General features: G+C 37.4%; 3 protein-coding genes across 3 annotated transcripts in view; 2 read left to right on the forward strand and 1 right to left on the reverse strand.

Annotated features, from left to right (window-relative positions):
• The window catches only part of LOC307163140 (uncharacterized protein), a 444,167-nt gene that overhangs the window by 6,087 nt on the left and 412,993 nt on the right, over window positions 1-25,087 (reverse strand). The gene's annotated exons all lie outside the window — the stretch shown is intronic.
• Window positions 7,527-11,030, forward strand: LOC307163853 (interferon a3-like). The gene is made up of 6 exons (XM_079880124.1): window positions 7,527-7,665; window positions 8,114-8,191; window positions 8,769-8,837; window positions 8,993-9,148; window positions 10,019-10,111; window positions 10,260-11,030. The coding sequence occupies exons 1-6, from the start codon at window positions 7,564-7,566 to the stop codon at window positions 10,362-10,364; spliced, it is 603 nt and encodes a 200-aa protein (XP_079736250.1). The 5' UTR covers window positions 7,527-7,563; the 3' UTR covers window positions 10,365-11,030.
• Window positions 18,441-20,075, forward strand: LOC307166018 (uncharacterized protein; the record flags this gene model as incomplete). Its single annotated transcript, XM_079884121.1, has 2 exons — window positions 18,441-18,608; window positions 19,866-20,075. The coding sequence occupies exons 1-2, from the start codon at window positions 18,498-18,500 to the stop codon at window positions 20,073-20,075; spliced, it is 321 nt and encodes a 106-aa protein (XP_079740247.1). The 5' UTR covers window positions 18,441-18,497.

Genomic DNA, 25,087 nt, shown 5'->3' on the forward strand with positions numbered 1-25,087 from the left:
AAAACTTTTAGTCGAAAGCAGCCCGTATTCCACATATTTTCGAACCAGGCAACAGGACATCTGTGTTGAGCGAGCGACCCTGCGGAATGAACGAGCAGAGCGGAATATACAGAAATGCGCTCTCCACTCACGAGCTCTGATCGGAACAAACCCGAACCTCACTGTCTGCTGAACTTGCAGAATCATCAAAATATAATATTTTCTAAAGAAGAATTTTAAAACTTTATTGGTGGTAGTTGAGAAGAATTCCTCTTTCCATATCTAAATCACTTCGAGTGCAATATAAATGTATCATATTGTTATTCTTATTATATAAGAATAATACGTATTTTTTACAACATTTTTAACATATAGAGAATATAAGTTTAGCGTGTTGTGTGTATTTCCTAATTATAAGCTTTTGGTGAAATTGCAACAAAACTAAAAGAGTAAAAGTGCATAAAACATAAAAACATGGCGTTGTCTCAAGAAATATCTGCGTACACACTAAACCACTGAAACCGACTCAAAACGATGTAGCCTAGTATACATACCAGACCAGGCACTGTAATTCTGCCACAGACATACACTAAAAACGGAGAAGACTTAAAGCATGCGCATAAACCTTGCGCGCTATACAACAATAATATTAGGCACAGTAGCTTCTTTTTTTTTTTTCTTTTTTTTTTATCAAGAACTTTGTTGAACAATATGAACAACCATAAATGGTCTGGTACAAAATATGAGTCACGATATTCGATAGTTAACGGATGCATAAAGCTTGCCACAAAGAACTGGCAAAAGTAATCATGTGTCACATATAGCAAGGAGACATTTTAATTGTTTACTAATCAACTAGTGTTTTATGTGTCAGTCAAAGATGTTGACAATGCTGACTCGTCATCTTCGCAGATATTGTGAACGTGCCTAGAGAGAAATGCACACTTACATAAGAGAGTTATCTGTTTCTTTTCGTTTTGAATTGTTTTGTTTAAAAGTGGACATTTCAAGCTTTCTAGATACATTTCTGAGTTTCGGTTCATTTATGAGACGAGCTCAGTTCACGAGCAATGCAAGTTATATCGCGCCGGTGCCTCCATTTCCTGATTAAATCGTCTTAAATGCGTCTCCGTGTGGACAGAAACCAATGTAATCTTCCTGATTTAATCACGTAAAACACAAGTCTAAACACAAGCACCACTCTTCTGAATGATGGTAACCACAAACCTCCAAGAGTTTGTAAACCAATTGTTTGTAAAACATAGCCTATTTAATATTTACAAATTCAAAAAAAAAAAAAAAAAAAATGTTTTACAGTGTATAAATAAAACGACATTAAGAAAGTTATTTCCAAAATGTAATTAATTGCACAGTCTTTGTTTTAGCTGCTTGTTTTAGCTGCTACCAATTGCACAGAGTCAAGAAATTACAACCACCCACCCCCCAGGTCTGCCGATTCAACCCCCAATGCTAATCGATCTCCTCTCAGGGAATCAAAAGAAAACCGGTTTTTCCAGTTTTCACCAGCGTGTGGGCAGGGTTTTAATCCCTTGCAGTTCCTTTGTTTAAATGCTATTTAAGCAAATATACTAGCTTTAAGTTATTTCAAATTAATGTTTATAGCTTAATTTGTTGATATCGCGTAACTTAATTTGACATATGTTGATATAACCAACTGACATTGTAGATTCCATTGCATGCCAGGAAGAGGCTTATGCTTTGTTTTAAGTAATGAGCATTTACTGTAATATAGCCACACCAAGCGCACGACCGCACGCATAAAGCTTGCCACAAAGAACCGGTAAAAGTAATGATTATGAATGCGTCTAAATGTGTCTAAATACACTGTAAATGTGAATGTGCATTACACGCTGAGTTTCGGTTCATTTATGAGATATCGCCAGCGCCTCCAATGTCGTGATTGTCTGCTATATTTACTTCTTAAATCCAGGCAATTGGTTCACGAAACATTGATTAAAATTAAGACATAATTAATACAAAACGAAATTCGATTTAAAGAAAGGCAGCTGTTCTGTTTGAGGTCTCTGTGAAAGTTTTAATGCAGATTTTTATTGCCGCTTTTAGAGCGCTCACGTCCATAACCGTAAACTGACACGTTGTTTTTTCCCCTCATAAATGCGAACACGAAAATTAAAATAAAATGAATATTATAATTTTTTTTGTTGTGTCAGACAATGATTACAAAAATGTTCTCTCATATTGCTCCTCATAACCACTGAAAACGGTCAACGGAAGTTAAAAGTGGTGGGTACAAAATGACTCATGACGAAATCTGGTGGTTACACGTACACTGTCTTTGTATCTCTTTAGAATATTGCTTTTAGAAAAACTTTTAGTTTTTTTACTTTTACTTTTAGAAAAAAAAAACGACATAATTATGAATCAAATTATTATGAACAAGTAATGAAACTGTGTCAAAATTCGACAACACAAATAATGATCAAAAAGCGATATAACGCACATCTCAGGTTAAATTAATTATATAAAAAAACGGAACATTTTGTAAAAGCAAAACTGAACAAAATGCATACTTAAAATAATTGTATTAGGCTATGTGTTACCGAATATTTAATACCACTTCCCCATAATGTTGTAATTATTTTTTTAAAACAACATCTGTCAAACTGTCAATCAGATACCTCTTATCTGGTCATTTTTATTTTATTTTAGAAGTCATAACTGTTGATCACCCTTTGTATGGAATTTGTGAATATGAATATTTAGAAGATTTACAAACTGTCGGCAAGACCTCAAACCAACCCCGGACATTCTGAGACTAACGTGGAAAAATCTTTATGCATTAAGACAGTTCAATTAAAATATTTATTAATAATGTAATGGCAAATCAGATGCGCCCAAAATATAAATGCTACGCGTTGAGCTGCAACATTACCTCACAAGAAATATCTGCACAAGAACAATCACACAAGAAATATCTGCACGAATTAAGAATCTGGGTAAGTCGCATTATTTAATTGCATTATGTTAGGATGATTTTGTGTCTATATATATATAAAAAATACTGCTGGGTTTTTACAGGCAGAGTCACGTGTATTATGCTCACACTAAATTCTCTGTTGCACTTATATAAATGCGCATTGCATGCACAATCATCTTAATAGTTGTACAAAAAAGTTATGCGCTGGCAAGAACGTCACTTTGCTGTTTTAATAAAAGCAATGTTAAATATTCTGCATGCACTCATCTCCTGGAAACCACAGCAATGACAAAGCATATAAAAATTCGTAAACGTTGTCCAATACCCCTTCTTGTCTTAATGAACCTTTTGCATTTACAAATATTTTTAAATCTCTGTATAATACAGTAGCCTACTGTAAATATTTGTGCCTATTACTATTTATAATTTATATTTTATTGTGGATGTTTTCTCACAATCATGACGTAATGTGAAGTAAAAAAAAAATCTAATGTAAAGTTGTTTTTTATGCGCCACCTGGTGGATATTCTGTGAAGCGAAACACATTGAGGTATTTTTTAAGTAGGCCCCCCTGAAAGCACTTGCAGAATTCTGCGAGACTCTACGAGACGAATTGCCGAATGCCGCGGGAGAAAACGCGCGTTTTTAAAGGCCAGATCTGTATGTGTCCATTTAATATGCGTTAATCCCATGTAAGTCATTTAATGGTTATAACTGTTAGATGTTTTGAATGAAAGTGTGTTGTGTTTCATACCAGTATGATCGTATGCTCGTGATTCAAAAGATGGTTTGAATGATATCTGTGTAATATGTTTTGATCTTCTTTTAATTAGAAAGCATGTCTAAACTGTGGCCTCTATTCTCTCTGCTAGAACACACACCCCAGATAATGCATGATTTACGATGAGGAAAACAAAGGCAGTGTCTAATTGGTCCGATCTCTTCAAGAGGGGGGACAAACTTTTAGGTTAAAACCCTTAGACCCAAAAACTCTAAGCTCTCTCTAAGCTCTCTCTCTCGCTGCTCTCGAAGCTCTCTCTGTGCTCTCGCTCTCTAAGTTCCGGCAGAAGCCTAACCATGTAACAAACGCGCAGACCGAGGAACCCAAATTAAGATCAGAAGAACGGGTTCAACAGCTTTATTCAAGCCATCTTACTACTCTAGTCTAAATCTTCTTTCCTTTTCTAAGTTTTACTTTATTTTCCGTTGTGAGTCTCGGTTCTAAGTTAAGTTTTGCGACAAGATTCCGACCACGTTTCTTCTGCAAAGCCAGCTTCAGACAAAGACTTTCAATTCATCCGCCAGCACAACACGTGACTGGAACGCCGCAGACCCAGGCACAAGGAGACCACAGCCGACGAACGAACCCGGGGAAACCCTCTGTTACGCAACGAAGGGAATTCCCAAAAAGGAACGCAAAGACAAGCAAGTACCTCCAGACTAAAAGCTGCACTGGTGTATTTACATAAATTTAATAACCTGTCTAAGAAACGATAGAAGGGTTAAATTAATGATTGATGGTTCGTTCCAGGTCATGTCTAAGTGCATATGGAATCGTGAGATTTCATCCTTTCACTCTTAAACCCACTCTTTCCTCACTCTCTTCCTTTCTGCAACTCGTATGAATGTGTGTGTGTGTGTGTGTGTGTGTGTGTGTGTTTGTGTTAGAGATTAGCTGTATGTGTTAGTATATAATCAATAAAGTATTGTTTGTATTTGAAAAGATATTGCTTGTGTATGTGCTTATCAAATTTATTGTCTTGAACTTCGATCAAAAGTTACCTATGCTTTTACCCTATTTCTTAATTTACTGTTAGGGGGTTATTCTTTCTTGGCCAGGAAGATATTATATTTCCTAGAGTTAATAATTGTTTATGCCTTCTGTTCATTGGATGAACTGATAAATGATCATATTATTGATTCTGTTACAGTAAATTTTGAAAATAATTAAATTATTAATTATTGATCATAATTAGTTATGAATAATAATTAATTATATTTATACGTGGGCGTATAAACGCTACAAGTCGCATAACATCGGTTAATGGAAACGCCGTCATTTCGCAATAGTTTTTTGTTGACATTTAGAAAAAAATCGCAAAAGTTTTGCCCAAATCTTCACTCGAACGTGCGCTTCAATCTATCGCCATTACGGAGACTCTATAGCCTGGTTCCGCCCTCCTGCATACTTCCGCTCAATTTTATTTTATTTTAATTGTATTCTTTGGTTTTCTCCGGCCAAATTCTTGGCGGCCCAATCAGCGAACAGAGGGAGTGGCTGAGAACGATGACGTTGATGTTGTGCGTTAGTTTGAGTTTTAGGGTTACGTCACGACCAAAGGTTAGCGATAGGTTATGGCAGATCCAGAGTGACTCTGGGCAGATCCAATAGTTAATCAATTATTAAATGCTGGTATCCAAAACATTTAATTCAATTCAAGTATTATATTAGATACATTTTACAACTTCAATGCACACGTATAATAAGCCTAGTAATAAGTAGACATTTAAAATACATAAGTAACTGATATCATAGTTTAACACAGATAAAATCATATTTAAGGCTTGCTTTACGTGTTGCTCGACGAGGATTTCTTAATCGTTGAGACTTTCAATCCTGAGGAGACAAAATGCCGCGATGCTCCCGCCGCGGAGTGAAGAAGAGGTGGAGTTACGAGGATTCTCAGACAGTTGAAGTGTCCAATGGAGTTAAGAGATTTGCTCTCTAGCTATTTTCAACACTTTAGATAATTGAATAATTTGTAAAAAATAACAGAACCACGTGGGGACTGACCAATAGCATCGATTTGTGAAAAAATATGAAATTGACAAAATTTGGACATGCAAGGTTTCCGCCTGACAGCGACGATATATATTTATTTATATGTATATACTTACAGAAACGATTTTTGAACAACATTGGGAGCTGTTCTCATTCCGACACAAACCACACTATACATCGATTGAGAGTGACGTCACTTGCAGAGGAAGCGCTGGTGTCTGAGCGTGCAGGTCTGAGAGTGCAACTGCAGCCAGACCCTTCTCGATGAAACTGATGAATTCTTGCGAACGGATTTTTGATATCTTGAACGGTTTGGCCGTGGCGAGGAAACAAATTTATGGCGAATAATGGGACACAGGAAGTGTGGTATAACTTCAGCATACATTAACTGATCTTGATGAAACTTCAGCAGTGTGTTCGTTGTAAGAGGCCGATCACATGGATGCAACTATTGTGAGTCAAAGTTATAGGACCACCAGCTGGTAGCAGGAAGTGTGTCACTTTCAAAATGTTTTTGACAAAAGTGGGGGGGGGGGGGGTTTGCTATGGCGAGGGATTAAAGTAATGTCAAAAAAGGAATCAGAAAATTCCTCATATCTTCTTAAAATTTAATTATACACTATTTATTTTTAGATAAAATTATAAAAATATCAGAACTAAACCCAGTTTTGGGTTTATTCAGTTTTTTCAATTCAAGAATTATGTACAAGTTTAAAAACAGCCGGAATGTGTTATTTAGTAAAAAAAAAAAAAAAAAGTCATACATAGGGCTATACTGCTCTCAAATCAGGTAGGCCCATTGTATATTGTATTTATATATAAATATATTAGCGATGTGACAGAATTTTTTCCCACCAGTTAATCGATGTGTGACACCACGGCGGGGGCTTTTAAATCGTTAACTTAAATGTTAAAGTGAAATACGGATGTCCAGTAGGAATGAACTAAAAAACATTCACTCTGTTCGTTCCTCGCTGTGGACGCGTTATTGATATATATAGCCGTGAGCATTTTAGTTTCATTTTAAAAATAGCGCCATTTCAGGGGTGGGATTGCTTGAATGTTTTTTTTTTTTACAAAAGCACAATGTTGTGTTTTATTGCAAGTGTACATAAATATAAGTAAACACATTGCAGTTTAAATGATGTCCTGTATGAACAAAATGACGGAGTAGCCTATGTTTTTATGTTTCCACTGTTTGATCGCGCCCGCGCCTCTCTCTCTCTCTCTCTCTCTCTCTCTCACACACACACACACACACACACACACACAACCACAACAACATATTGTGCATTTCAGCATTGCAATCTTGACATCGCAGCCTGTTCATTGTAGCCTTAATAAAGTATGATAATAAAATAGTCAACCTAACATATACAAATTACACTGCTGTTTAAATAGTCAGTAGTACAAATTACAATTCATACTATTCACAGTGATCACTGCTCCACTGTGATGTTTCCAAGCACATTTTTTGCGCATGTTAAGAGGATAATTTTTCCCTTCAATATTGGAACATGAGTGAAGTACAAAGCCTATAATAAACAATAGCTTAGCATCCAACAAATTTAATTATATATATATATATATATATATATATATTTTTTTTTTTTTTTTTTTTTTTAAGTGTGTTGTATATCGGCTTGGGCCCGCACTCGCTGTAGAATTTTTTATTCTAAAAAATAAATAAATAAAATGTTTTAACAACAACACAAATGCCTTTAAAAATGTTGAAACTTCAAAGTCAAAAGATGTGAAATTACATTTCATTGCACCATGAGAAAGTGCAGTGAAATCCAGTGAGAGCTTGAGGTTACGTCAGCACGCTGACGTTGCGTAAACAATGCGTTACATCACGTCTCTCAAACAGAAAGGGTTTTCCTGTACAAGCCCGCAGACCATCTCCCAGTTTGGAACGTTTCGATCGAAAATACCTTGGAATCAGGTAATTATTTTGACCCGTGGGATTGCTTTAATTTATACGAACTTGCCAATAGCATTTCTTAATAGATTGCACGGAAGTTTGTGTGCTTTTTGCGTTGATGTTTAAGCTAAAGACTGTTAAAGAGTAAACTATAACTATGCTACATGTAATTTTTACCTTTGTCATTTCTAATGGCAAAATTATTTACTTTTAAAAGTATTTTTGATGAATTAAAGTAGACCAGATAAGTTATTTAGCGTGATAGCCAGTACGAAAGTGAAAGTGGGAAACCCCATACATACATATAGCCTACTTCGATTTTGCTTTCCATACTTCCGAATAAATCAAAGACACTGCACCATGTCCCTGCAACAATTTCTCGAGCGACAGTGTAGAAAACTACTGCTTGTATACAAAGATGAAGAATCAAATGTGGACCTATATTTTTGTGATATTTTTTACTCTGCAGAGTAAATGCTCAGCTTGCAAATGGCTCGGCCAATACAGGAGGATAAGCAACGATTCTCTGACTCTCCTTAGGGAAATGGTAAGTAGCTACACTTTAAATCTTTATGCTTTATTTGTGAATTTTTGAATAGAACAGTGACAATGCCGCTAATTCTACATTAGACTGTTGCGCACAGCTCTGCAGCTTTCCTTTCCTTTCAATGATTTGTGCAACAGATTTGTTACTTTTTTTCTTAGAAGTATCCAATTGTTAACTCAACACCTTACAGAATCATTTACAACTATTTGGAATACTATGCAATGTTTTCCTATTGTGGGATGCTGTCACTGATTCGCCTTTTACACTCCACTGTAAAAGTGTTTCATCATTATGTTACATCTTTGCTTCTATCCTTAATTTTTGTCACAACAATTTCTGTTGTTTACACTATATTTGATAAGTTTCTATTTCTACATGCTCTAATCTTCATTCGTAATTCAATGTGGTTGCCAAAGTGCAATGCACTAACCACTGCGGGTTGGCACCACTTTTATTTTATAAAAAATTTAAGGCAGCAACTCAAGTTTTCGTTTTTGTAAATTGATGTCTGTAACAGCAATGTCAAATATTCAGCATGTTACATATCAAAAAATACTAATTGTAATCTTTCTTATAGGGTGGAAACTATTATGATTTTAGGGAGCCATTTCCAGGGCAACTGTACAACTGGATAGACAACGCTAAGGTTTGCAGAACTTTTCTCCTTATTTAACAGCACTTGAACAGAGTGCAAACATTTCATTCCCTAAATAACACTTAAGTTATCAGAGAACATCTTGCATACTGTGTTCATAATCTGAAGGACCCAGTTACCCACACAGGCATTATGTCTCGTTACAGGTGGAGAACCAGCTGAAGTTTCTTGTCCTGACCTTAGACCATATCATCCACCTCATGGATGCCAGGGAGAACATGATTGCAGTGCAATGGAACAAAAATACTTTAGAACTTTTCCTAGCTGACCTGAACAGGCAGTCGTCGGAACTTAAAGAATGTGTAAGTCTTGTGTTTTTTCAGAATACCATTCTATGAATTGCATATTATCCTACATATTTAATCGAAGAGAACACTTTATTTTGATGGCCGCTTTAACACATTGTGTTGACTCAACACGATCTCATGAAAGTGCGTATCTATAGCACAAATGATATTTCTCGTGTCATTTATACGCCAAAATGAGTTTTTGCATTCTAATGATACTCACTGTAAACCCCTTGGGTAGGATTAGGGATGAGGAGGGCGTGCATATTACACGCCATAAAGTGCGTATCATATGCACGTGAAAACTGCGTATCATATGTACACAAAAACTCATTTTGGCGTATAAATGATACGAGAAATATAATTCGTGCTATAGATATGCACTTTCATGAGATCGGGCTCATTGACTATAAGTAGCGTTGCACCTACATTTCTACTAACTCTCATTAGAGTGTTAGTAGAGCATTAGTAGACTGGTGGTAAGTTGGCATATACTTGCAAAGTTACTGATAGTCAGTTGAATGTCTGTTGGAGGAGCATCACAATAAAGAGTTAGCAGATGTAAAGCAATGAGTCGAATAAGGGGAGTTAGGGACCATCAAAATAAAGTGTTACCGATTATCATAATAGTAATAGACCACAAACTTAGAATGAATTACACTCAACCATTTAACATATTGCATTAATCTTACAAATGTTGATGACGTTCGGCTGAAAAGGCTGAATGAATGAGAGCCTAACTATTCAGTGTTTGAATGAGATTTAGAGACGGTCAAATACATATGATTAGAAGTATATAGACGCTGTAGAAGATTTTTCATCATGTTAACTTTGTCATTAATGTTATTTTTGCTAATTGTTTATGTTTTGTTGATTTTTTGTCAGGTGGCTCGAGACCCCCATCCATCACATAAGGAGTCCTACGAGAGAAAGATAAAAAGTCACTTCAGGAAGTTAGAGAAGATTCTAAAGAAAGAAGTAAGTTTGATCGCATATTATATTATAAGAGGCATATCATATTTGCTCAATGTAAATGTTACTTTGTAAAGAGTAAAAGGAATGATTTTCTTCCATATAAAATGTAGTCTGTTGTACTCAGCTAAAGTTGTTCCTCTTGTGTTTTCAGAAATATAGCGCCCAGGCATGGGAGAAGATCCGGAGAGCTGTGAAACATCACCTTCAGAGGATGGACATCATCGCAAGCAATGCCATGTCCTTTCTAAAAGTTTAACAGATGATCAGATATAATGACTGAAGAATGCCTTGTGATACAGTGGTGTTGGAGTGTTGAAAAGTTACTGCTAACAATGCCTTACAAACAAAAACTGAAAAAATTGAATGTAACAAATCTATTTATTTATTTACATGATTGTATTTCATTGCAATGAATGTAGCCTAGAGTTGTACGTTTTGCCTAATGGCTGGTGTTTTAATATAGAGTACACCTTGTGTTTTTCCTATGAAAACTTGAAGTAATCGGATCAAGCAGGCTAATTATTTTTCTTACCTATGAAATTCCTGTGAAAATTTTAGTTTTTTTAATTTATTTTTATTTTGGTGCAAATAGGCCTCTGTGCCTAAACGATACTCAGATGTTTTGCTAAATGTGAACAAATGTTAAAAAAGAAACAAGCAAGCTATGCAATCCAGTATTTATTTACTGTCAGATAGTTGTTATGTGTTTGTGATCGTTTATGGTATTTATTATACTTAATTTAATTTACATTGTGCAATTTTTGTATCCCAGGATATTTGCTGTTTTCATTTGTACTGTTATTTATATTTATTTATTTGATCTGTTTGCTCTCAAAATGTTTTTGTACTTTTGAAGTTATTTATTTATTTTATCTGTTTGCTCACAACATTTTTGTACTTTCAAATAAAAAATAAGTTATTGAAACTAATGTTTCTTTCATTTGGTTTACTAAATTGAACTGTCACACACCAGTATAAGTATAGACGGCTGACAACTCCTTACTTGTCCTATACTTTTCTAGTATGGTTCTTCAGAGATTGAAAATGTACTTTGAGGTATTTAAAAAGTTTTGCCTATATTGTTGTTCCCATAAAGTCCTTCAAAATAACTATACACATAAATCGGTACAGACATTATAAATTCGAGCAAATTAGTAATCATTTACATATATGGCATCAAAATGCAAACCCATTTTTTTATTCTAATTTCCAGACATTTGTATAATGCAAATGCTTTGTCTATAATGCAAACGTTTCACTATAATGGACATAGGAGAGAGGTGAAGAAATTGCGTTTGCAACATATTAGGGCTCTTCTCGTAGGGGGGCGGCAAAGTCATTCCGGGCGCCAAACAAACATTCTTCTGTGAAACACAAAATAATATATTTCTTCTTGTTTTTTTTTTTGTTTTTTTGCTTATGAGTGTCAAAAACAACCGAGGCATCTACAATAAAGTCATACCGGTTTTGGAATGCAATAAGTAACTGATTACAGAGTTTACATTTTTGAATAAATTCGAACTGTTGTCGGGTAGCCTAGTTCCATTTTTATGCGACTGCATAGGCTACCCAGCAAGCAATTTTGCGTCTAAAAGACGTCTAATAGCCTTCAAAACACAGCCCAGACGTCTAGGCTAAAACAAGGCTAAATGTGGGCTGTCAGTGAAAATCTAATAGACGTCTAATAGCCCAAGAATAAGAGGTCTAACCATAGCCCAAGAATAGACTAGTCATCAATTAGACGGCTATTGAACGACTACATATATACGTATAATAGACAGGCAATATGGGTCTAGGCTAAAACAAGGCTGATTTTGGGCTGTCAGTGAAAATCTAATAGACGTCTAACCATAGCCCAAGAATAGACTAGTCATCAATTAGATGGCTATTAAACGACTACATATACATAATAGACAACAAAATGATGGCTAAAGGATTCTTTTCACTTAAATATAACAGGTTCTCATAAATGACAATCCATCCAAACAAATTAAATATAAAGGTTTTATTTAGAAAAAAAAAAAAAACATTAACAACTTTCAAAAAGATTAAAACATAAAAATGACCAAAGTAAATATTAAAAATAATTTAGATATGGAAAAAATATATTTTTTTAAATATTTAAAAATATATATATATGGAACATCAACAACTTAAGATAATAAAATATAAAACTCTGTTGCTGCTGGGAAGTTGGTCGTCACAGCATCTGCCAAATAAGAAAAAAAATAATTTGCACAAGAAAAGCATTGTTGACAATATCTCCTGAAATGAGGAGCAGATCCCGCTGAGGAGTGAGGTAGGCTGTTATCTTTTCTCAAGAGTTAGTGGAATAACGTTAGTGTAGGCCTATGTAAACCGCAAAAAGATGAATCGCGTTTCTATAATATGAATCGTGTTTCTGTGAGATGAATGAAGGGTACATATTTGTAAAGACTGTTTAGCCTAAATATGAATCGCGCATCTGTGTGTGAAAGAATAAACTGCTTTGTTATAGCCTACTGAGATGAGTAAAAATCGACTGAAATATGTTGAATTAAAATGTATTTGTATAAGCAATGTATTAAACTGCGAATTAACATTTATATGCCCTAATATTTCATAAAAAAAAAAAGTTACAGTCAGGCGAAGTATGAAAGACAACATTTTGTTGACTAGATTTGGGTACAGTTTTTACTGTAGAATATACTGCATTATCAAATAAGCTTTTGTTTAGCAATTTCTGCTCATATCTATCTATCTATCTATCTATCTATCTATCTAAATATATATATATATATATTTATATATATATATATATATATATATATATATATATATATATTAGAGGTGGGCATAGATTAATTTTTTTTATCTAGATTAATCTAGATTAATTTTGAAATTAATCTAGATTAATCTAGATTAAAATGGCTCATTTGAATTCTGCCGAAGGCATTCAGAGTATGTGTGCTACCCAAATAATGACTATAAAAGTAAGTCTTTGAGAACGGGTTTCTCAAGCCAGGTGGCGCATTAGACCAGGTGCTCATCTCCTGTTTCCAAAATGCATCACAAACTGCTTGAGAAAGCTGTTCTACTCATAGACTGTAAAAGGTTACTACTGTACTGTTACCGTCCGTAGGCAACATTAGGTAGGCCTATGTTATTATCAACTACTATAGGCTATCAATTAGGGATGGGCGATATGGCCTAAAATACATATTGTGATATACATTGCAGCCTCTTGCGATAACGATATTATAATAAAACCATTTCAGAACAGGTTACACAGACCCTGCTAAACAACTGCTAAATGTTTTTTGTTTTTGTTTTTTTTTTGAAAGGGTGTATGTAGTTTTGAGAACATATATTGTGCAAAACTGTAAGTATACAACATAATTTTGCAGATAAATAAAATTTAAGTACACTAGCTGCAGAGACTAAGTAGGTCTAATGTTTATTATGGCTTGGAGCTTATGAAACCCCACATTTAAAATTAGAATATTGTCTAACTGATGTCTTTTCAGTTAAAAAGAAACACAACAACGATTCTTAAAATCGGGCGCTTTTAATAAAAAGAGATTATGTGCTACACCACTCACTAAGATATATTGGGAATAATACGCGCACGCTGGTATTCAGTGATATGTTTCGTTTTGAATTTGAGGTGGTAGAACGGATTAGTCGTGTGTTAACTTACCGAACTGTTACACCACACAGTCTACGTCGGACGGCTTAAATACAAACCAAGTCCAAATAATGGATGTTGCACGGATCTTTTACACCAGCTTTCACTTTCAGCCGTGTTTACTTAAGATGACGACGAATATGATGCGTTGCAGCCGGGTGTTCCTCGCGGCCGCGGGTAGATTGCGTCATCATAGCTTGTGTAGCTTGAGCCAGCTCCCAACGCTCCCAACCCAACTTGGAGAATAGATTAACGGCGATATTTTTTTTATCGCGCGATAAGAGTCTCGCGTTAACGCAGCGCGTTAACGCCGATAACGGCCCACCACTAATATATATATATATATGTGTGTGTGTATATATATAAAATACTATTTTTGTCAAAAATAAAGTCATAGACTAAGATGTTAGATGTTCCAATGTTGGCTATATTCAAACTAATGAATACATATGATAAAATGTAGGCCTATAATCTTTTTTTTTTTTTTACAAAGAAAGAGTACACTTGAAATATTGTTGAAATTGTAATTATTGTTGTAATTGTAACCTTTTAATAAAATAGCAAAACATATTTACAAGATAGATGTAAGCAAAATCTTAAATGGTCAATATAAGTCTTCTTCTAAATATATCTTTTGTCCTTGCATTGTGGCTCAGTCAGTGTCACACCTGAATGAATGGCTCATTACACATAATGGGTGGGACATTGTATTCTCAGGTGTAAACTACTCCTCCTTCATGCCTCCCTCGCATATTGGCTTTCCAAGCAAAACCTGTCTTACACCATTTAAATCAATGTATTTTTTTTTTGTGAACAATAAAGCAAGACTATTTTCACATAATTTTGAAGCCAGAACTCGAAGCGAAAACATCCATTAGTCAAAAGTCTTGTGGACACATATTTAACCCATTTAATCCCACCGGTCACAATAGTGACCGTAAAAAAATGTTTCATTTCTAAGGCTATAAAAATGTTACTGAATGATCTATCAATGCATTTCCAGCAGATATTGAAATAATAAAGGGTCTCAATGAAATATGTGCAGTGTCGCATGTTTACTGTAAATTGTCACATGACCAGAGCTGTTTACTTCCTGTTTGCGCCAAGAGAAGAGGATGGCAGCAAGAAAGCTCCCAAAGAAAAGGTTATTAAAGTATGTTAACATAAAGATAGGACATAGATTTTTGGTACACATCATGTTTAAGGTGTCTAGTATTGATATATGCATTTGCAATTACTCAACTTTGTTTAATGTGGTCATAGAACTCACAAACATGTCAACGGCAACAATAGTGACCGGTGGGATAACCCATTGTATCTACATGCTAATACACATAGGCTAACTGTTCTACCTTACTTTCTGCTGCTACCTAACTTTCTACCTAATTTTACACACAGACACTATCCCGTGGCCTCGAGACACTATCCCGTGGCCTCGAGACACTATACCGTGGCCTCGAGACACTATCCCGCTATCCCGTGGCCTCGAGACACTATCCCGTGGCCTCGAGACACTATCCCGTGGCCCGAGACACTATCCCGTGGCCTCGAGACACTATCCCGTGGCCTCGAGACACTATCCCGTGGCCTCCAGACACTATCCCGTGGCCTCCAGACACTGTCCCGTGGCCTCCAGACACTGTCCCGTGGCCTCCAGACACTATCCCGTGGCCTCCAGACACTATCCCGTGGCCTGCAAACACTATCCCGTGGCCTGCAGACACTATCCCGTGGCCTGCAGACACTATCCCGTGGCCTCCAGACACTATCCCGTGGCCTCCAGACACTATCCCGTGGCCTGCAGACGCCTGCAGACACTATCCCGTGGCCTCCAGACACTATCCCGTGGCCTCCAGACACTATCCCGTGGCCTCCAGACACTATCCCGTGGCCTGCAGACACTATCCCGTGGCCTGCAGACACTATCCCGTGGCCTCCAGACACTATCCCGTGGCCTCCAGACACTATCCCGTGGCCTCCAGACACTATCCCGTGGCCTGCAGACGCCTGCAGACACTATCCCGGGGCCTCCAGACACTATCCCGTGGCCTCCAGACACTATCCCGTGGCCTCCAGACACTATCCCGTGGCCTCCAGACACTATCCCGAGGCCTCCAGACACTATCCCGTGGCCTCCAGACACTATCCCGTGGCCTCCAGACACTATCCCGTGGCCTCCAGACACTGTCCCGTGGCCTCCAGACACTATCCCGTGGCCTCCAGACACTATCCCGTGGCCTCCAGACACTATCCCATGGCCTCCAGACACTATCCCGAGGCCTCCAGACACTATCCCGAGGCCTCCAGACACTATCCCGTGGCCTCCAGACACTATCCCGTGGCCTCCAGACACTATCCCGTGGCCTCGATACACTATCCCGTGGCCTCGATACACTGTCCCGTGGCTTCCAGACACTATCCCGTGGCCTCCAGACACTATCCCGTGGCCTCGAGACACTATCCCGTGGCCTCGAGACACATCCCGTGGCCTCCAGACACTATCCCGTGGCCTCGAGATACTATCCCGTGGCCTCGAGATACTATCCCGTGGCCTCGAGATAGTATCCCGTGGCCTCCAGACACTATCCCGTGGCCTCGATACACTATCCTGTGGCCTCGATACACTATCCCGTGGCCTCCAGATAGTATCCCGTGGCCTCCAGATAGTACCCGTGGCCTCAAGATACCATCTCGTGACCTCAAGATACAATCCCGTGGCCTCGAGATACTATCCCGTGGCCTCGAGATAGTATCCCGTGGCCTCCAGATAGTATCCCGTGGCCTCAAGATACTATCCCGTGGCCTCCAGATAGAATCCCGTGGCCTCCAGATAGTACCCGTGGCCTCAAGATACCATCTCGTGACCTCAAGATACAATCCCGTGGCCTCGAGATACTATCCCGTGGCCTCGAGATAGTATCCCGTGGCCTCCAGATAGTATCCCGTGGCCTCCAGATAGTATCCCGTGGCCTCAAGATACCATCTCGTGACCTCAAGATACTATCCTGTGGCCTCAAGATACTATCCCGTGGCCTCAAGGATTTTATAAGGATTTTATACACTCTTATGCACGCGCGCGCACACACAAACACACACACAAACAAACAAACACACACACACACACACACACACACACACACACACACACACACACACACACACACACACACACACACCACACACACACACACAAACACACACACACACACACACACACACACACACACAAACACACTGCACAGGTCAAATAGACCTATATTCACTCTGTCCAATGGTTGATACAACACAGTATCCCACCGGTCACAATTGTGACCGATCATAAAACACACTTTTTCACACACTTTTCCATGAAAATTTAAAAAAATTATGATTGATTGTTTCAAAGGGATACTAATGACACATGATTTGGATATTTTTGTGTCTGAGAAAAATTTGGGATTAAATGGGTTAATGTGTTTTGTGGTCTTATTTCAGCAACTTTCATTTGTATTTTTTCCAATAACCACGCATAAACATTATTCTCTTAAAAATACAAACATCTACATACACGTTGCTCGCATACACCTGAACCCCATAGAGCACGTTTGGGACCAGCTGAAGCAGAATACCATAGCAAGTGCTTGGAAGCACTTCGGCGCAGTAATATCTTCACTCGTGAAAAATCCTCTCACCGGCCCCCGCTCCCTCTAGTGAAGATATTACTGCGCCGAAGTCGAAGTGCTTCAAAGCACTTGCTATGGTATGCCGCCATACAATATAGTTATCCATTTTACACGCTTAGAAAAGCGCAATGTTTTGTTTTGTGTCACCGTCCTAGGTCGAGTTACACTACGCGAGTAACTGTATTTAAACTGTAACTGTTTGGTAGCTTCTCTGCTTGGCCCATATTGAATGAACTGGGCTAAGCTAAGTGCTAACAAAGTTTCGCCGCAAGACAGAGCGATTTAGTGCACGCACTGAGACGAGAGAGGTATGTATAAACTCGTCTTAGTTAAGGGAATAACATAGTTTAATATGAAAAAACGGTGGAGTATCCCTTTAACATATTATGGTTATTTGCCTGTAGAGGTTTGTAACGATAGGTTATTTATTTAATTATTTTGTTATTATAGATGATTTATCCATGTTATATTGTGAGAAAGCATGTTAAATGAGAAAATTGTGAGAAATAACAGTATTGTCTTCGAATAGAGCTGTTTTACAGGCTTTTATCATCTATCCTGACACAAATAATGTGTTTCTAACAGCAAACACTCAGAATAAAGTGAGATGATCTGCTGATGATCCTGAATTACTTGTTGAATGAGTGTTGATAGTCTGAGGCTCATCAATATTAACAGATCTGCTGAAAACACTCTTTATTTCATGACAATAGTTCCTGTTTTCACCTCATTTATTATGCTGATGTCTTCAGATCTCCTGTAAATTGACACTTAAAGCTCATTTCATTGGTGTCAACAGACGTTGGTTAATATAAGTAAGCCTATGTTTATTTCTGTTTATGCTTTCAACTGTTTTTCTTATCATTATTTATATTTGGAAGAATTTACATTATTATATTCTGTTGTCCATGAGCATAAAAACAAACTCAGTAAAGATATATTTTTGATTTTGGCAGATCAACTCCTCCCACTGTAATTCATCATCAGTGAAGCTCTTCCCACTGTAATTCTCCAATAAATTCTGGAATATTCCCATCAGCTACAAGTGAAGACGAGCACAATGCATCAGGAAGAGCTAAAATCTGCAAAGACTGAGTTTATTAAAGAGGACAGTGAGAACATGAGTGATCCAGAACCCTGCAGAATGAAACACACTGAAGATCCTGAAGAACAAAGAGGTTGGTGTTTATTCTTCATTCATTCATGATGCTGAAGAACATTCATGTTAGAAACATTCAAGCACTTCTTCACATTTAGATAAACAGTTTAACTATGAAATGGCTGCAAAAAAATCTTTTTTCTTTTTTCTTTATACAAATGGTCAGTAAAGGGAGGTTGCATATTGATTGTCAATATCAGGTCAAACTAAATAAAAATATTTTAACTGTTTTATTTTACATTTTTTTATTATTTGTGGTTTACACTGTTATTTGTAACAGTGTTACCAGAATTTTTATCTGAATTTTGTGCGTATTTTTTACAAACGTGATAAATAATAATCATTCTGAAATGTACAAATGATCTTGTGTTTCTTGTGTCCCACTTTTGTTTAATTCATTTTTATGTTTAATTCATTTATAAAAATATAAATGATTGTAATATTTTATTGCAGTTGTCTGTTAAATGTGATTTTTTTTATCTCCATTCACATATTTCCCTCTTTGAATTATTTTGATTATTTAGAAAATTTGAAAATGAGTTTATCTTTGATGTCAGACCTGATGGAAGTGAAGGAGGAGAGTGAAGAACTGAGTGAAGTGAAGGAGGAACATCATGTCAAACCTGGAGGAAAACCTTTGAGTCGCTCAAAGACTAAAAATACATTTTTAAAGAAAAGAAGAGCCAAGAAATCTTTCATCTGCACTCAGTGTGGAAAGAGTTTCACAACCAAACAACGTCTTGAGATTCACATGAGAGTTCACACCGGAGAGAGAAGCCACATGTGTGCAATCTTTGTGGGAAGAGTTTCAGTCAATCATCACACCTTGATGTTCACATGATAATTCACACCGGAGAGAAGCTGTTCATGTGTGAACAGTGTGAAAAGAGATTCACAGACAAAAAATCTCTTAAGATTCACATGAGAATTCACACCGGAGAGAAGCCGTTCACATGCAATCAATGTGGGAATAGTTTCAGTCAATCATCATCCCTTAATGTTCACATGAAGATCCACACCGGAGAGAAGCCGCTCACATGTGATCAGTGCAGCAAAACATTACTTAGGGCATCAAACCTGAAGAGACACCTGACAGTTCATATGAAGGAGAAGCCACATTCATGTTCTGTGTGTGGAAAGAGTTTTTCAGTGCTGCACACTTTACAAACACATCAGAAAATACACACTTATGTGAGAGAGTACATGTGCTTTGAGTGTGAGAAGACTTTTACTACATCAAAAAGTTTAAAACAACACGAGAGAATTCACACTGGAGAAAAACCTTACAAGTGTTCACACTGTGACAAGAGATTCAGTCAGTCATCATCTCTGAAAAGACATGAGATGATCCACACTGGAGAGAAGCCGCACACGTGTGATCAATGTGGAAAGAGTTTCTCTATTAAAACTCACCTGAAGCTACATATGAAGATCCATCCAGTGGAGAAACCACATCAACACAGTCTGAGATCACAGTAAGTAGTTCATCTTTATGTGCTGAGAAACAAAAGCTGCTTTTCCACCTTCGGAAAAGGTTCCAGTTGTGTTTCCACTTGAGCCTTACACTTTCTCTGATTCCACACAATTACAAACCGTTCTCGGCACACTTGGCTAACCGTGCCGAACAAAATATCTAATATTTTGCCAATAGAAAATATCTAATATTTTGATGTCTTTAACATGTCTTTCGCAGTTTGATACACGCTCTGAACCACTGATTTGAAACAAAATATTCATAAAGGTGTCTGAGCTTCGTGAAGAAGTGTTTAGAAATTGCCCACCACACATGATTAGCAAGTTGTTTGCATAAAATAGTCCATTAAAACTCACTTGATTTAATTTTTCTTTTAGACCTGATGGATGTGAACAAGAAAGGAAAAACAGAGGCCAAAAAATCTGTCTCCTGCCCTCAGTGTAAGAAACGCTTCACATGTAAATCAAGTCCAAAGATTCACATGAGAGTTCACACTGGGAAGAAGCGGCTCAGGCTTTCACTCTGAAATCACATCAGCTTCTCATTCTGAAGAAAGACCATTTAACTGTGATCAGTGCGGTAAACAGTTTCATTGAGCTTCAGTCCTGAAGAAACACCTGAAGATTCAAACAAAGGAGAAGATTCATTAGTAATATTACAGCAGAAAAGACACAGCGGTGTGTGTTTCAGTGCTGAAGTCCTTTACTACAGAAGATGAACTGAAAGACCACCAGAAAATTCACACTGGAGAAGAAGGCCATAACACTTTTAAGAGAGATGTGCATCTGATATTATTTTTTAACTTGTTTCTAAATTGTTTTTCATTTGAACATCTAGTTTCTCTTCCACTTCTACTTTCCATACAAACACAAGATATACTTTCATGTATCTTTGAAACTGGACACTTCTCTTCTCTTCTTCTCTTGAGATGCTTTGGCTCCAGTGGGGATTTCTTTAAGACTGCAAGGGAAGCTCGGCTTCCCCTATAATGTCAAAAAAATTAATGGTCAAATATGTACTATTGTGTTAACATTTTATTGACTAAAAATGCGTTAGAAAACGTTAATCTCAAAGACGAGTTCGTTCAGAATCAGCTACATACAGCAGGTCGGCTGACTCGATCTCCTTCTCATACATTCGCGTAGCGACACAGACAGTGCATTTCCCTGTTGAAGCCCAGCGTCCATTGACTTCAATGGGGCTGCTTTGAACAGTTTTTTTCAGCGCTTCGAAACTAGACGGTCATTGGATAAATGCTGCGATTATGTCCCGCCCACGGACGCTCAGCGTCTCTGGGGGTGAATGAGGAGTGGGCTGGCCCGGACTCCGGGCTTACGCGTGATGATTGGAGGGGCTGCATCTCCTTTTGATTGACAGCGATTTCATACAATAAAAAGTCGCTGCCGCTGAAGCTATTCGAGCTCAGTCCCATCGCGGATTTTTCAAGTGATAGTCAAAAGATAAACTGCTGCTACCTCTTTCTTGGTATTTGCTTGTCGAAATTGCTAGCCATTTTTCATAATACATTTCACACAATTATACATTTATACCTTTATTATATTATTACTTATCCTATTATTTTTTTATAATATTATTAGTAATAATTAAAACAATAATTATTAAAATAATTAACAATAGCCTATATATTATTAGTACTATTATTATTATACTTTATTATATTGTTATTTATACCTTTATTATATTATTACATTTATACAATTATACCTAACTCTGCTGGCCATTGAGAGGACACACTGGTCAAGTCACTGGAAAAGACACCTAGTTGGAACGATATAGGGTCACAGAGCATTTTCTTGAAAAGGAACATTGGGCAGAATTTACGTATAAATAAATGGACAATTTTTATGATGTAGGCCGAAAATGAGCTTCCCCTCTTTGAAAGACCAGCAGCCGCCACTGTTTGGCTCTTATGAGTCAGTAAAGAGAGATATCTGTCTCATTCCCTTTTAATGTTTGTATTTGCTTCATGTAATTATTAATTAAACTATTGACTCATTTTTATCAACATCTCATTGTTATTGTCCATTTACTTATTTTCTGCAGATTCTGCTTGAATCAGGAATAATTTTGGTTCTGAAAGGCTGGTGGTGGTGGTGTAATGGTGTGGGGGATGTTTTCTTGGCACACTTTAGGCCCCTTAGTGCCAATTGTGCATCGTTTAAATGCCACGGCCTACCTGAGCATTGTTTCTGACCATGTCCATCCCTTTATGACCACCATGTACCCATCCTCTGATGGCTGCTTCCAGCAGGATAATGCACCATGTCACAAAACTCAAATCATTTCAAATTGGTTTCTTGAACATGACAATGAGTTCACTGTACTAAAATGGCCCCCACAGTCACCAGATCTCAACCCAATAGAGCATATTTGGGATGTGGTGGAACGGGAGCTTCGTGCCCTGGATGTGCATCCCACAAATCTCCATCAACTGCAAGATGCTATCCTATCAATATGGGCCAACATTTCTAAAGAATGCTTTCAGCACCTTGTTGAATCAATGCCACGTAGAATTAAGGCAGTTCTGAAGGCGAAAGGGGGTCAAACAGAGTTTTAGTATGATGTTCCTAATAATCCTTTTGATTTAGTCTGAGTGAGGTCGATAAAGATCTGCAGTGAACCAAAGACAGTCTCAAAAACGCGGTTTGAAATCGCTGGTGTTTCTGACGTCACAAACCACCTTAAAGACACATCTTACGATGTCAGAAAGATCCGGGAGGCCCTCCCGGAGAGATACCGTAAATACCTGATCTTCCTACACAGCTTCTCTGGCTGCGATACCGTATCAGCAATTTCTGGGTTTAGCTCACCAAGCTCTGCAAGACTGACAAAGCAGAGGGGTCCATGGATGTGTTCAATGACATCAGAGCCAAGAAAAGTGACATCATCAAAGCTGGGTGCGAACTGTTCAAGCTCACATTCTGTGGAAATCCACCTGAAGATTTGGAAGACTTAAGATTTGATATCATCAGCAAGCGGGCCGTAGCCGGGAGCATCAAACCTGAGAAACTGCCTCCGACTACAGGAGCTCCAGCACAGCACTCTCTGCGGGCATATCTCCAGACCAGAGATCGGCTACTGCTACAAAGTCCATCACTGGATGTCCTTGAGTATGTTTCATGGAAACAAGGAGAACAAGGTTATGCACCAGTCCCTACAACAGATCCCATTGCACTGCACTACCTTCTGAAGTTTGTCAGCTGCAACTGTGCAGGGGACTGTGACACTCTCAGGTGCTGCTGTAAAAAGCAAGGCGTCAAGCGTATTTCTGTTTGTGGGAACTGTCATGGTAACTCTTGCCAGAACATCAACCAGCCAGATGATAACAGGAGTGAGGGAGATGCAGGGGAGTTGGATGAGGTTTGTTAAATTTTAAACTGATTTAGTAAGTTTTGTTTTGTAATTGTTCAATAAAACCATTTTTATGTGGTTTTTGTATGGACTTTGAGTCATTTTTACTCAAAACTAATGACTGGGATAGATTCAGCACCCCTAAAAAACCCTAGTTAGACATCTCAAAAGGTAATATTGAAAAAAGTATTTTTTCAACTTTGATTGCCTCTCCAGGCTTTTCCCTGAGGATTTGGCTGTGGATAAATTGGGAGGTGTTACTAGACACCTATAGGAACACATGGTAAAAAAAGCTATTGGTAAGAATTTTTTTTGCAGATTGGGAAAAAAAATGCCTAACTTTCCCCTTACAGATACTGATAAATACTTTACATTGATTGATTGAACTAATAATGAGACACATTTTACTATAGCCTACATAAATGTATCTGGTAAATATACAGTTTGACAAGGAAAGCATCAACTTGCTTTGTGCTGCTATTTTTTTTTTAAGGTTTTTTGATCATTGTCAGTTTCTGTACTACGAAACCTGTAACATGTTTTATTTACATAACTTTATTACAAGGAATGCATAACTATATGTGTTAATTATGGTGTTGTTATTTAACTGAGTGTCATTATTGCTTTTGTATTGTTGTTTTATACAGATAGTGGATAAACATGAGATATAATTAATTTGCGGTACCGGTATATCAACCGGGCAATCTTTGGTATCTTATTAATCTATTACTTGTTCCAGAGCAAATCGACTTTGGTTAAGGGGAAAATTAGGTTTCATAACTTTATATTTAGGACATATTTCACTTAAATCCAGTATTTTAATGTGAGAAAAACTAGCACTTTGTGCAAACGAGCACTTTTATTTTTTTTTAAAAAGGACATGCAATTACCACTATAACCAGTAGATGGCGGCAGAGGAGCACTTATTGGCTTATTAGCCATTTCCACTCCCTATATGGGAAAAAAATAAGTCATTAAGTCTCATGCAGAACAAAGCCTTTTCTTCAAATTGTGCCTGAATTACACATTTACGTTTTCCCTATAAAAGTGAGGTTTTATACTGTTGTTAATAAAAGTTAATTGTATCTATATCAACAAACAAACAAACAAGTATTAGTAACTGCACTTATTAATGCAAAACAATAGTAATTTTATGATTAAATGAACTTTATGATAGTTTTCCCCCCAGCGCCATCTAATCAGCTGCTGGCACCACCATCTGTAGAACTGAGTGGCACCAGTGCTACTGCTCTCAGATGTTAGTCTGGAGTCCTTTGCTGAAAATACTCTTTATTTTATGACAAAAGTTCCTCTTTTTTATCTCATTTATTATGCAAATGTCTTCTGATCTCCTGTAAATTTCCACTTAAAGCTCATTTCTTTGGTGTCAATAGACTGAGGGTATTTGTTGGTGCTTTCAACTGTTTTTCTTTCCATTATTTTTTTTTACAAGAATTGACTTTATTTTTTATATTTTGTTGTCCATCAGTATAAAAAGAAACTTAGTAACTGATATATTTTTTGGATTTTGTCAGATCATCTCATTTCATCATCACTGAAGCTCCTCCCATAACTATCACATCATCATATCAGCTCCTCCCACATCAGTCACTCCGTCAGTGAAGCTCCTCTCAAAGCAATTCTC

Source organism: Squalius cephalus (assembly GCF_949319135.1).
Source record: "Squalius cephalus genome assembly, chromosome: 1".
Taxonomy (NCBI): domain Eukaryota; kingdom Metazoa; phylum Chordata; class Actinopteri; order Cypriniformes; family Leuciscidae; genus Squalius; species Squalius cephalus.

Coding starts and splice junctions, on each gene's coding strand:
- LOC307163853 (XM_079880124.1), top strand. CDS start 7,564: ATGCGTTACATCACGTCTCTCAAACAGAAAGGGTTTTCCTGTACAAGC. Junction 8,192..8,768: donor TGACTCTCCTTAGGGAAATG/GTAAGTAGCTAC, acceptor TCTTTCTTATAG/GGTGGAAACTATTATGATTT. Junction 10,112..10,259: donor AGAAGATTCTAAAGAAAGAA/GTAAGTTTGATC, acceptor TTGTGTTTTCAG/AAATATAGCGCCCAGGCATG.